This window comes from Orbicella franksi, chromosome 10 (genome assembly GCF_964199315.1).
Source record: "Orbicella franksi chromosome 10, jaOrbFran1.1, whole genome shotgun sequence".
Taxonomy (NCBI): Eukaryota; Metazoa; Cnidaria; class Anthozoa; order Scleractinia; family Merulinidae; genus Orbicella; species Orbicella franksi.
This window is the reverse complement of record NC_138154.1, coordinates 17,287,707-17,301,867: the sequence shown is the minus strand read 5'-3', so window position 1 is coordinate 17,301,867 and position 14,161 is coordinate 17,287,707. Positions and strand designations below refer to the sequence as shown.

Genomic DNA, 14,161 nt, shown 5'->3' with positions numbered 1-14,161 from the left:
AGGTTGAATTGATTTTCCACAAGACTTATGAGATGTTAGATAGTATTTATAACCCATTCATCATCTTTTTTCATCTTACCACTATTTATGCTAGAGATCTGGCAGTTAACGTCGAAATAATTAACAACAAAATACTTTATCAATTTTCTGCAAAGGAAAAAGGCATCGATATGAGTACTGAACTGTAGGGCTCAAAAACTTGGCCAAATTGTAGCAGAATAAACCAAGATGAATACAATTCTCCACTTACCCAATGCGTATCTATAAAGTCCAACACCAGTGTGTAGTTGCCCAAAATGTCGGTTCTGTTGTTTATAAGATTGATGGCCATCTTCATAGCGTTATAATACCCATATCTATCATCCTTCATAAAAGGAACAAACCCTCCTACATGAATTTCTCTTTTTCCTCGTTCCAAGATGTTTTCGGCTGGATCAACTTGACAGGACTGTATAGCAGTTACGTTGAAACATGTCTTTCGCGACATTTCCTGCGTGCACTGGGCGGATGAAGTTGCGTTCGTCCTGTTTCTCAGTTCCTGTGTTTCATTCCAGCAGCGAAAATCGCTCGAGTTGGATAATTTTTCACAGCAAAGCTTTGTATTGGTTTCAAAATGTAAGTGACAACAAACATTTTGAAACACTGCGACCAAACATGCAACAGCAAGGATGACTCTTGGATAACCTCTACACGTCATTGCTGAAAGATAAAATGAAACCAAAAGAAGCGTATTTGAGAGACTGAGAAAAATGAAATCTGGCGTTTTACTTGACAAACATCATGGTAAAATAAGTTCTTCAAATTAAACAAGACATGCGTGTGGTTCTTTATTATACGTCCTTTTCAAGCCATTAGGAACCGGCGAAAATATCATTTTTGATTCGTCAAGAATGATTGAGACTATTTTTGAATTGTTGCTTCTAATTTGTTTTCCTCCGTTTGGAGACAAACAAGAATCAATTCACTTCAATCTTTGGGGCTTCTTCCTCTTGCAATAAATGTAAATTTATATTACAGGCCCCACTCCAGAGAAAATTATAAAATCATTTCAATTCCCTTGGTGAGTCCAAGTATATATGTTTGAGACACCGACTGTAACGAGCTGTTAGACGCTTTTCCATATTAACAAAGATAAAGTATTTCTTATTAATTTTTAAGTACAAAATTTAATTTGCTCAGCGAGAAAACTTTGAATATTTTGCCGCATAGAGTAAAGGCTTAACTTTTCTTTTGTCCAAGAACAAAAGGTATTATTTTACTTGAGATTCAGTTCCGTTTGAAATATTATGAGGAAATTCTGCTAATACTTAATTCAGCTAACACTCTGTTGAAACAGACTGTCTAATATTGCTTCATCTCACCATCGGCATACTAAGAACGAAATAAGGGTTACTGAATACCGGGACGATTTCTTCGGGTTTTTGAACGTCTCCTTCGAACGATACTAATATGAACAGAAAATGATAATATATAGTTTCTAATGTCCGGTTCACGTCACATCTTCGCATTTCTGTACGTGATCATCCTTATTAAGGTTTTACATCAGCTCCTGTGTTTCAGTCCTACTAACAAGACTTTTAATAAAGAAGTTATCGATTGGAAATAAGAACGCAATCACGAGTCTTTCCGGTCCTCGAAAGTCTCGAATTCTTGATGCGACCGGCCTTGAAGTGAAAAACGTAACAAAACGGTAAAAGTGAAAAGATACTTTTCACCCAAATGTTGGCTCGGATATTCGTTTCATTCGTTCGTTTCAAGGAAAAATGGAATCGGCATGAACACATGCCAGACATAACAACAACTGAACAACAACAACTATAATAATAATAATAATAATAATAATAATAATAATAATAATAATAATATGATGATAATAATAATAATAATAATAATAACAATAATAATAGATTTATATAGCGCTAAAACTATAAAATATTCTAAAGCGCAGGATGGATGTGTTCTTAAAAAAACGCAAAAAGGATACAAAGGTAGGGAGCTGGCTTTTTATCACTGGCAGCAAAAGCAGAATGTGATGATGGATGATGGATACGGAAAGATTATTTGTGCATGTATTTATACTTCGTGTGTTTGCGCTACTTCAAATTTTTAATAGGAAATTATCTTCATGGAATCCTGCAGGGAAACCAGCCGAAGAAACCTCCCTGTTTGAAGCAGCGTCCACACTACGCCGGAGAAATTTGAAAGCGCAGCTTTATTTCTACGGTTAGGCCTACCGTACGCACTAATCCGTAATCAAACGAAGCCGGAGGAATTTGAAAACGCCCGCTTTTCGTTTTAGTGTGGACGGAAAACATTTTAGATTGAAAATGAAGCTTTTCGAAAGCGATGACGTCACGATAATCATGTGATTTCCCTGCTCGAGTTTTCCTCAAACACAAATTCAAAATGACCGGTGGTTATTGCATTTTTAAATTCTTCCGACGTAGTTTTGGACGGAAAACATTTGATGCGTCTCCGTTTTCAAATTCCTCCGGCGTAGTGTGGACGGGACCTGAATGTCATGCTGTGAAATGTTAGGTTGCTTTGTGCAAAGATAAGGAAAAAATTCGGACAGTTCGTAAATACGTCACACGCATTATCAACAATGTTCCTCAAATTGACCATGCACGACGAATTGATTTTAATGGACGTGCTCCTTTCGTCACAATAATTTGAAGAATAAAGCAATCTACCAAAAAAGGAAGAGAGCTGAAGCTAATTTTTGCGTTAGTAAGGCGCGTTGCGAAATCTTTTTTCTCATTCAAATAAACAGCCATTGGACTTGCTTAAGCTTGCGTGTTAACGCGGAGTAAGATAAAGGCCTTGAATAATAGTTACAGACGAAGTAATATTAAAACGAAATGACACTATATAAAGAAATAAAGTGCATTACTAAAAATAAAATATTTCCATTCTCGATTGACATTAACACAAACACATCAGGATGAAATTATGGATCTTCGTGGGTCTAGCAATAACTTTTTTTCTTAAAATTAAGTAGAAAGATATCTCAAGTTATATGTTTATATTTGTTCAGTAAAGAAAGTTAAATATCAAAATTTTAAAACATCAAGGAAAAACACAAACTGAAAGTTAAAAATCAAAGTTTTAAAACATCAAGAAAAAACACAAACTGAAAGTTAAATATCAAAGTTTTAAAACATCCAGGAAAAGCACAAAATCTAAAAGTTAAATATCAAAGTTCTAAAACATCAAGGAAAAACACACAAACTAAAAGTCAAATATCAAAGTTTTAAAACATAAAGGTAAAAAACAAACTAAAAGTTAAATATCAAAGTTTTAAAACAGGAAAAAACACACAAACTGAAAGTAAAATATCAAAGTTTTAAAACATCACGAAAAAACATATAAACTTTAAGTTAAATATATATTCTACTAAGCTTTGGATAGAAGTTGCGCACTGACTTTTGTCTACAAGACAAGTTTATTGTATAATAGACTTATCTTTTCAGGTGTGCATCACATGATATAATGACACAACAGCTAATTCATAGGTATTCCATATAAATTAAAATTTAAAGTATACAGTATAATATACGAGTAAAAATGTTAAAAAAGTGTAAGTCAGCATCATAAAATACAATCTGAGAGAGACGCAGAGACGCATCAATTTAGCAGCAGATTGAAAAGAGCCACTATATATATAATACTTTATTGAACTAGCTTGCTCTGTCCATATCGTTCTTTTTCTTTTGCAAGATAATGGACCTCGCCCGCGGCTTGGTCCAAAAACCTGCAAGAAAAGACTAGACTAACATTTCTTCAATATGGACCTCACGTTAGTTCAATAACATATATATGTCAAGTGCACTTGAACGGTCCTTTTCAAGAAAGAGATTAGGAAATATTTCACGTAAAACTCAAAAACGAAAAAAGACTATCCTCACAGGAAAGGCTGAAAAAACGAGTGTGATCTTGTCGACATCATACTGATATCCATGTTCTTAGCTAAAGAGCAGCTCCAGACGTGAAAAAGGAAACGTTTGTTCTTCGAAACCCAAACATCGCGCTATCAATTCGTACATGTATTTGATAAGTTCTTCACTGGGAATGATAACAATTATGTCCTACACTCAATATTTAACAGTGCCAATGAAACTAAATTTACTTGGAATGAAAAGGGTCACGGCATTGTCTTAGCAGCGTTTACTGCATGCGTGTTGTCGCAGGTCGTGTTTCATGTCATTGTTTGTAGCAATATGGGAAAATAATTATTTTAAAAAACTTGATCTAACTCACCATCTCAACATCAGCGGTCAAAGAACCATTTTCGGCTCATTTCGTTCACGAATATTAGATGCATTTCCAACAATGTACTTGAAGGTATACTGTTTTTTCGCTATCTTGTTTAGCCTTTCGAAATTTTGACAGCGAAAATATGAATCACTTTGTGTCGGCCTCATTTCCCGCTCAGCCATTTTGTTTTTAGTAGAAGATAAACAGTGCACATCCCTTTTAAAACCCGAACCCCGAGGGCTTCCATTAAGTAAAAAGAACTCCACCATGAATATTGTTTTTTCCTGTATGAAAACGGCGTTGGAATAACCGTGAAAGCTTTTTAAGGTGTGTTTTCTGTGTTTTCAGCTTTAGAGAGACAAATTGATTGCTAGAAATGAAGTGGTCGAGTTTTAATTAATTAGCTTTCTGGCTCATCTGAAGCGTCATTTTGGGTAAGATCTTAAGGCACTGGAAACGAGAAAATCTTAGTTAGCATCATGATGATAAAGATTTTCCGTAATAAACTATCTCCGAGATTCTACTTTTCTGTCTTTTGTTACTTTTTGTCTTTTGTTGCACTTACAATGCATTTGAAACAAAGTTGATTTCAATTAATATGAAATTGAACATAGAAAGTTTTGCTCCAGGATTCGGTTATGCTCTGTCATGGTCATCATGTTTGCACATGCGCAATGGCTTGGTATTTACTGATTGACATTATTGCGGGTAGTTGTTTACATGGGGAAAGTAAAAGACAAAAAATGGGTTCAAAATGTAATTAAGACATCTTTGCTAAGAGTTTAAAATAATACTTACAAGGTGTTCTTGTGGCAACTGCAAAATCCGGATAAATATAGTTTGCATAATTAGAAGATAATGCATTTGTACTCTACACAATCTATTTGGGCATCATTTGTGCTAGACGGGTGCAATATTCATTTCTAGATGAAAATTTCCTTATGGGAACGTTTCGGAAAAATTCTAGCTAAAGTTTAAGAATAATAGTTAAGGGTAAATACCTATAATTGTCTTTAGTACAGTAGGAAAAAATTCCATCGGAGTTTACTATTTAAGAGAGCTACCTGTTCTAAGAAAGAAAAAGACAAAAAGGAAGAAAGCATCTGTTGTAGTCATCGGCTGTAACCCTGTTAAAATCTACAAACGATTTGAAAGTAACGTTCCAAATATGTCGAATGCTGATCATTACAACACGAGAGTATTGTTGAAAATGGGTCTCTGAACTTGAAAATACTAATTACTTCTCGATGAAAGTAGTATTTTTTGTATTTAGAATAAACATATATTCTTGTCTCCAATTTGATCGACAATCATCTTTTGGACAGAAGCAAATGTCACCAGAATGTAAGCAGTTGCTACAGAGATGTCTCGATGCTTAATTTTGTTCTTGTAACAAAAGGAAAATATACGCTTAGAAAAGTCCTGTCCTTTATCCAAAGCCGGTTGACCCGGCTGTCGATAAGGGAAAGGACTTTTCTGAACGTATTTTTTCTGTTGTTACAGCTAGACTTAATAAAACTCAAATCGGCAAGATAGAGAAGCGCAAGGAAAAATCTGCTGCATGTGATATTTTTAGAATACCTTAGAAAAATTTGGAAACACACATCAGCATACTACATACTGCCGAGACATGCTAAGTGCCTGGGTCATTTCTGCATTCTCTTTATGTAAATCAGTTGTCTTCAGAAAAACAAATTTACCGGTGAATCACGTCCGTTTATTCCGGTATCTCAAGACAGTGAGCGCCAGGTCATAGTGCTTAGATATACCAACATGATTTTCCTTCAGAAATGTTAACTCTACAAGATCTCCTTAGCGCAGTAAATTAAGACAAAAGCGGTTTGTTGTTGACATGTGACAGACGTTGGCTTCCTCCGCTTTTAATTTTGTTATGTCATTCCAACATTTTTCTTTCCTGTAAGTTTGAAAAAATTAATTAACAAAAGTATTGCTTGGCTACAACATCCTTCCTTCTGGGATAAAACCATGTTTAGGCAATAAAATAACGACCAAATTCCACTTTGGTTTCCAAAAATGAATAGATTAACGCAAATTTAAACGATTGCTGACGTACATAAATTGCAGATTATTTAATTTGCAGCTGTCAAAGATTATATTTTCCAGTAGAACTGTTTCTCAAAGAGCAAATTGCGAACGTTTGGGTCATGCTGTACCCGCAGCTAGTTCTACAAAGAGAGAGTCATTAGAGTATTGTTTGCATGGGTGTTAGTTCATTTCAGGTTCGTCTCACAGCTTTAAATTTTAAAAAGAAAACATACAATTTTTTACTTGCCAAAGTGAATGTAATTAAAACAAGATAATCCAACCTACCACAAAACATAAAACATGTATTGATATATGGTAAATAAAATTTTGAAAAGGAGGGGTAGTTCTCACCGAGAAGTTGATTTCAAGATTTTGAAATGGCTATTGATGTAAAGTCTTGAGTATTTCTACTAGGTTTCAGCAATAAATCGCTAAAATGATTAAAATGATACTAAGATGAACTTTCAATTGAATTTTGTAAACAAAATTCTTTGCCTTTAGGTTAAACGAAAAAAAAAGAGAACGGCAAACAAAATACGTGTTATCGCAACCTTCAGGGCGGTAGTCGGATTCTGCATTTTTCCTCATAATGAAGCTGAGTGAAATGAACTGCTTTTTTTCTCATTAATTAATAAGTTAAACGTTTCACATCGTCAGTTGTTCAGCACTGATTTTTCTTATGGGAAAAAAAACCAAGTACTGTTTGTTGCGCGGGCAAAAAATTGCCAAAGATCTTTGCTGTAGAACCTCCTCCTTGATCCCTTGGTTATCTCCCTTGAAATAACAAACGCTGTGACCGTTCAGTTTATGAAAATAAGGTACTCGGATCACTTCTGGTACCGACAAAATCTGCAATACTTTGGGTTGAAGTATTGCTGGTGGAATTTTCTCCATTTATACCACTTACGTTTTGCACTTCCTACTGTAACTGAGGTGCTATAATGTTTTGCAGCCCTTCTACGAAAAGGCTTAAAAACACAAGTAATAAAGCTTACCTGAACAAATAACACCAAGTTACTTTTCTCAGAGAAGTGTGATCCTTTTCTGCATCTGTGTCACTGTCGTTGCACCTGGTGTCGATTCAAGCAAGAAGAAACGAAAGGATTATTCTGAACGATCGTCAGGCCATCTGGTCTGTTATCTTTAGTTCAAATCCAAGACTGTATACGCACACAAAGTAATTTTTGTACGTCAACAAGTCGCCGTCTTTTCGCTTTTTTAGTATTTACTTCTAAATTAAGACGTCCACAAAATTAAATTCCAAGGTAAACAGAACCCAAATTTATTCAGAGAATTGAAAAATTCTGACCCATTTTCGCTGACATCTTTTTAAACGTATTAAATGAAATTAACGCCTAAAATTAGGACAACCTTTGCGTTCGAAATGATCGCACTACAGTTCTTGAAGTAATTTTATGCCGGCATCCACACAACAAAAAAGGCCCGGAGGAGCTAATATCTTTAAAGCGCCAGGAGCCGCTTCGATAACTAAACCGTTTGCTTCTATTTAGATAAGTCTTTCATTCGTTGTCCATCTTGCAGGTCAAACATTGTGATTCGACGATTTGAAAAATTTTACGTTAGTTGCTAATAGCAGAGAGGATCCGGCATGGAACAGTAAATTTGACACGCTCGCTGCCGATCTTGTTATCTTATTTCATTTTGAAACGACGCAAGAGCAAACGAAATCAATAATTTCCTCTTTTCGAATCAATAATCTTTAAAGGACTGTTTTGACAATAGTTATTGTTTGTCTTCCCGTAGATAACACAATATCATCATGCATCGGTTTTATCGAGGATAAGATCAAATATTTTAGGACAGACGTGCGGCTATAGCTGACTACTGCCTGTGAAAAGAATGGGCATAACATTATTCTTAAAGCAACACACACCTATTCGTTAAAATTAAATAACAACAAATACCTCTAGCGTTCTTTCTTTGGTTTGGATATTAGCACAGTCAAAACACCGAGCATTCTCTCGATACACAAGTCACAATTTTTTTTTCCAGACCACGGCTATTCCAACCATGAAGTGCTGGCTAAAAGTAGTTTCGTAATGATATAAGGTTATTTGGAGATGGTAAAGAGGCTGTTTTTCAAACATTTCAAGAATTTTTTCTTGCCCACTAATGAAAGTCTCATTTTTTGCGGAAAATGGCTTATTACACGGATCGAATTTAGATAACGATCAATTCCATTTAAGGTGTAAATCTAAATGACTACGTGTTCGATTCTTAATGATAAATTGCGGGCAAAAAATGGAAAGTGAGACAGTCGATCAAAGACAAATTGGGAATGTTCAGGTACTTTGTCTATGAAAAAAGAGACGTAAGCAACAAAAGACATTATTGGCTCTTTTTTAAAACGCGCGGAGAAACCTCATTAATTTTATATTTTTGTTTTTCATAAGCGGATTTACAACAAAAAACCTGGCACCAGCGATGATATCTCTATTGATATGGTTTTTGAACAGACTGCGTGTGTAACACCAGAAGACATTTCACGAAGTTTCTCGTTGGGTTCTTAATTTTGCTGTTGAAGAAATAATGAGATCTAACCTTGTTTAATCTTAGATGGCAGAAGGGTTGAGTATACTTACAACTGTAAAAGACGAAGTAAGAACGAAGACATCTTATCGACTCTCATTTTAAACGCACAGAAAAATCTCATTAATTTTTCATTTGTGTTTTCCACAGTCAAATTAACAGGATAAGCCAGGAATAAGCAATAAAACAATGTACCGTTAATTCAAAGCGCTTTTGTTTTGACTATCATGTGTGGGACCAGACAATATTCTACGGCGTTTCTGGTTGGTTGCTAAGTTTTGTTGCCTGTAATAATAATTAGGTCAAGCGCTGATTCCTCTGGGAAGGTGCAAGGCTCGGCGTCTTTTGCAGTGGGAAAAAATGATACAATTACAATCTTGCATGCTCGCCTATATATACTTGATTCTCTTCCATGATTTTCTGCAGATCGAAGTTTAACCAGTCTCATTTTATCAGTTTATTGTCACTGTTTTGCTTTTTTAAAGTAAAAACCTTGAGTTATGTACTATTTTGAGGAAGAAAGAAAACCTGTTTTCCATGTTTTATCTGTTTTGACTAAAATTATAATTACACAGCACGGAAGGCAGTCACCAAGGTGCAAGAAAATTAATGAATAAGAAAAATCCTGATGTTTGTAGATTGAAATACCTTTTTCTCATCTAGTAGTGATCATCAAAACAATATAATTTTTTAATAATATTATTTTTTATGCTAAAGGGGGGCTAAAAAGTATAAACAAATATAACCTTATGATAACAAGTCGGAGTGACGTGGGCTTAAAGCGGTACTATTGCAATTATAAGGGATATGTGGGAATAATATTTGGTATGTTTATTAAAAATATATTCTAAATAACAGACGTATATATTCCCCTTATCAGTTACTGTTATAAGGAACAGACCATGACACGAGCAAAAGCTCAAGCACAAAGAAAAAGAATAAAATAATCTTTAGGCAGACCTTGATACCATGTTTGCCGTTAAATGGACTCTTGCACATAAAGTAGTACTTGTATTGCTAGCGAAAACCAAGCTTTGGAAATCATGTTATTCCTTATTAGGAGAAGGTCTTTTTGTTCTACAAGCTAAAAAGGTTTCATTACCATGTACACAATGAGACTAGGATGAGAGACACCAAGAGCCCATGTTTCATGGTCAATACAGATAAAGTGTTTATGAAAAGTTCGAAACCTATGAATACATGGTCGAACCTCACCTCGCGTGCTCTGTAAACTAAAGCTAGAATGTTCTTTCTTATAACTGTTGAAAATACGTTGAATACCTTACTTCCTTCAAAAGTCTTTTCCAAGGCTCATCTTTGTGTCCTCCTGAAGCCTCGCCATAATGTTTAGAGCGGGAAAATGTTCAGTTATAAAAACTGATATTTACATAACTGGGTGATGGCATTTGGATCTACAAATAGTTACCCAACATATTCTATATTTCTGACTTTCTTCTATTTTTTCGGTATGTAAATATTTTTTCTCGAAGGTCAACAGGTTCCCTTCATAGCTATCTACATAATCATTTTTCAGAGGGGTCTTTTTATAAAGAAACCCACACACTGACGTATGAAATGTTTTGTGGTCTGAAGGATTGGTCTATTACCCAGAACCGTTTCCGCATTTCTGATAAAATCACACATAAACATGCTTCCTAATAAATGACGTTTGAAGACATATCATTTGCAAATGCAACAAACTTATCTCCTCTGTTTAGACTCCTTGTATTCAAACACGTAGACGTGACTGTCTTGTGGAACAAATTCTTCCATTTATGTATTTTCAAGCATTGTTTTGCTGTTCTTTTTAATGGAAATATTCTTCATTATTGAAAGCGAGTTCTTCAAAGCGTTTCCTACGCTTACAGATGCAGTAAGAGAGAAAAACAATGCTTGTAATTTTTCTTAATTTACTGCCTGGATCAGCGATCTTTCTTTGCAAGCGTCTATTTGGCGCTATGTGTTGCTGTAGTTCGAACAACAACAACATAAACATTACAAGACTGAAGAAAAGAAATCGAAACTCCTCGTTTGCGAAAACAGAGAAGCACCCTGATTCTGAGTCTTCTTCTGAATCGACCCAATCACACGCAATAAGTAATTAACATTCGAATTGTTATTTATTTTGGGAGAAACAAGAAAAAAAGTTTGCTAAATGAATAGCTGCTGAACGCAATGCCACTATGTTTTATTTGTGAAATCATGATCTATCGGCTCAGAGACTCTGAAAGAGCCCAAGTTTGTTCCTATAATTAAGATGGTGTCTAGGTGGTATTTGTTTCTTGTAAACCTCAGGCCACACGAATTGTCAACGACAACTTAAATATTGAGTTGAATACTTGAATGAAAATCTTACTTCTCCTCCAGTTCTTGTCATTCGTAATTTATTTTACGCGCCTTAGAAGGAAAGAAGGATCACGTCAGTTGCCTCGGAGTATCGAAGACATTCAAGACATCAAAATTTTTAGGATTTAGGTTAAGCAGTTCAACCATAAATAATCGGATAAACCAAATGGTCCTTTATGGATCACTTTTCGGCTATCTTTCGATATTGGTGGAACAGCTCGGAAAATCGTCTGGGAATTTTTATGAAGAAAGAGCAAACTCGGAAGAGCTAGAAATTGCTGAGAACTACCGTCATTATTATTTCTAAATAAGATGTCTTCTGAAATGTTTGGGCAGTGAAAAACGAGAAGGTTTCGCGTAACATTAAACTGAGTTTTTCATTACCTCTCCTCACAATGTAATCTTTTTTGTAGCTTAACAAACCATATGAAAAATTCATACCTTTTCAGCTCTTAATGTAAGTTGTCCTTTCTAGGGCTATGCGAAATCGAAGTTAGACGGCGCAACATATGTAAGGCGCAATTTATATATTTTTTACGTAAGTGACGTCTCAAGGGTAATAGACATTAACCTCTACAATTTCAGCCGGGACAGTTTTCGTTACATGCTCAAAATCACGAACGTGATGACGATGTCGGCAACGGAAGAAGTTTTTTGATGTATGATAAGCATAGCGGTCGTCTGTGAAATTTAACAAACACCGAAATCTGGGGCTTTACTCGATCTAACACGGTAACCATGCAGTCTCGCTGACCGAAATAGCTTTTTCAATACACAATCGCTTTCAAAACAAAATGTTATAGAAAAAGCGAAATGTTTGAGTAGACTTGAAAGTATGGAAATGTAAGCTAAATCATCCACATTGATTAAATGTGAATGTCAAATGATGTCACTCAAAAGAAAAGAAACCTAATGTGAGAAAATTAATTTTAAGCGTTTTTTTCGTTGGAGGCTGCTTCATCTGTTTTTCTTTTTAAAGAAAAGTAAAAGGAAAAACAAGCGGTTTAATATTCACTTCCTGAGGTTATTTATAAGTAACAGTCGTGCATCTGTAACTTGACATTTAATCAGGTAAACGCTTTCTTGATGTCTCTGATTGAGCAATCTTCACCAGGGGCCAAAAGCATATTTTTTGAGCGGTCTTGAAGAGACGACGTCTCAAACTGAAAAAATTATGCACGTGGTCTTCAAGAAAAGTGATCAGAAAAATGTCATACAGTTGACCAGAGTAGTTGCCTTCCACCTGCATTTTAAAAATTGTCGACAGATCCCTACGTGCCAAAGATGATTTAACGAATTAAAAATAAATAAATGGAGATGACACAGATCTCACAGGATACAATGTCTTTATTCCATTATGACAGCAAAAAGTGCATTTCCTTGGACTGAAAGTAATAATATCTTTTACAGTACTTAAAAATGTCAACACATTTATATATTAAATTATTACCATTTCTATTTAAAGTATTCATCAGGAGCCATAATAAGTAACACCAGCTGGAGATCGCAAGTCGTATGAATCGACAATTCGTACGTATGACTCATTTTCGTTTTGTATCGGGGGATTTTTTCGTCCACGATTTGTTTGTTTTTTCGCAAAAGTTCAAAACCCTTTTTTTTTACTACATCTTCCGTGTCTTATTGGACGCATAATCCCAATGTATAGTTCGCCTTTTCCGTTTTCAAAGATCTTAGATTATATTTGTATGATGTTTAAACGTTACCATGATTAGCAAAGGTCTCAAAGCTTTCACAAGAAAGAATTCAAGCGGCTATTCTTGCGGGCTCTTGGCAAGCCACGAATATTCATTCACTAAATGAAAATGGGTGGCGTCGGTCAATCCCCAAACCACACATTTGGTTTAGCACACGGTTAGTCAAAAAACAACGGAAAATCAGGAGAGAAAATCGTAATAAGAAGAAAAAACAAACAATCTTGCAAAGTAACGTGAAAAAAATATATAGTCAAAGTAAACATTGGTCTACTTACCAAACTTGTAAGTCAGGTTTAAGAGAAGATTACCATTTTCGTCTGATCGATGCACTAATCGATGCTGTAGGTACTATGTTCGTAGTAAATGAAAGATCTTAACTTACTGTAGATGTTTTTTATGAAGCAACAAACGAAGCAGAGGTCAAACGAAAAGAGGAAAAAGAAACAGTATGTCATTTACCTACGCACCGGAAAAGAACAGAATGCATTATGCCTGCTTAGTAAAGTAGCTCTTAAATTACTGAGAATTACCTTTATCTTTCAAACCCTAACGCCATTGCCTGTCAAATGCAAAATAATGACGAAGGTAACCTTGTACTGTCACAAGAATAAAGGGCACAAATTGATTTGCAAGTAGCATAAAGAACATCGGTTTGAAACTTCACTTTTTTTTCAGTAAAACACAATGTGAACGATAAGATGCTTAACAAAGACAACAACGTGTGATCTTCAAAATAAGAACTAATTTGCATTAAAATATTGAATATTGTTTTTCGAGACGAAAATTGTCGAAGAATGACAAATAGTGGTTTCCTTTTTTGGAAGATGCCTTGATTCCCCTCAAGTTGTGATAATCTCGGACGGCAAAATAATCTAGTTTGTTATTATTACGACTTTTCAGAAAATGAGTGTTTGAATTCAAAACCGAAAATGATCATATTCTGGTTATCAATGCAGGTCTTGACGTCGTTGTCATTATATAAACTTCCTGGAATACAATGAAGCCATGAAGTACATTTAACATGAAAGGCCAATTGTGTACCTCATTACAGAAATATTCCCAACATGAAATTTATTGGTGATGGTCAAATAAATCACAAAAATTTTATAGCACGAAAAGCGATTTACGAGATAATGGTAAATAAAATCAAATATAGCGGTTCTATGCTTTAGTGTAAGTTTATTATCTCATATTTTCGGCAACACAGTCTTGCATAATCGGGAAATTAGGGAAAGTTATGCAAATCG

At 35.0% G+C, this 14,161-nt stretch overlaps 1 protein-coding gene across 6 annotated transcripts in view; it reads right to left on the bottom strand.

Moving 5' to 3' along the window:
• LOC145499336 (gamma-aminobutyric acid type B receptor subunit 2-like) overlaps positions 1 to 12,051 on the bottom strand; it is a 36,299-nt gene extending 24,248 nt beyond the window's left edge. For 3 of the 6 annotated variants that reach the window (XM_081478843.1, XM_081478838.1, XM_081478842.1), the window contains exons 1-2: positions 7,299 to 9,455; positions 251 to 699 (exon numbers count right to left, since the gene is read on the bottom strand). In XM_081478843.1, coding sequence (XP_081334969.1) covers positions 251 to 697 — 447 coding nt within the window. In that variant the 5' untranslated portion in view covers positions 698 to 699; positions 7,299 to 9,455. Of the gene's footprint in view, positions 1 to 250; positions 700 to 4,260; positions 7,242 to 7,298; positions 9,456 to 10,139; positions 10,365 to 11,640 lie in introns of those variants that run through there. The other 3 variants (XM_081478839.1, XM_081478841.1, XM_081478840.1) reach the window with 3 other exon arrangements.
• Positions 12,052 to 14,161: the final 2,110 nt, after the last annotated feature.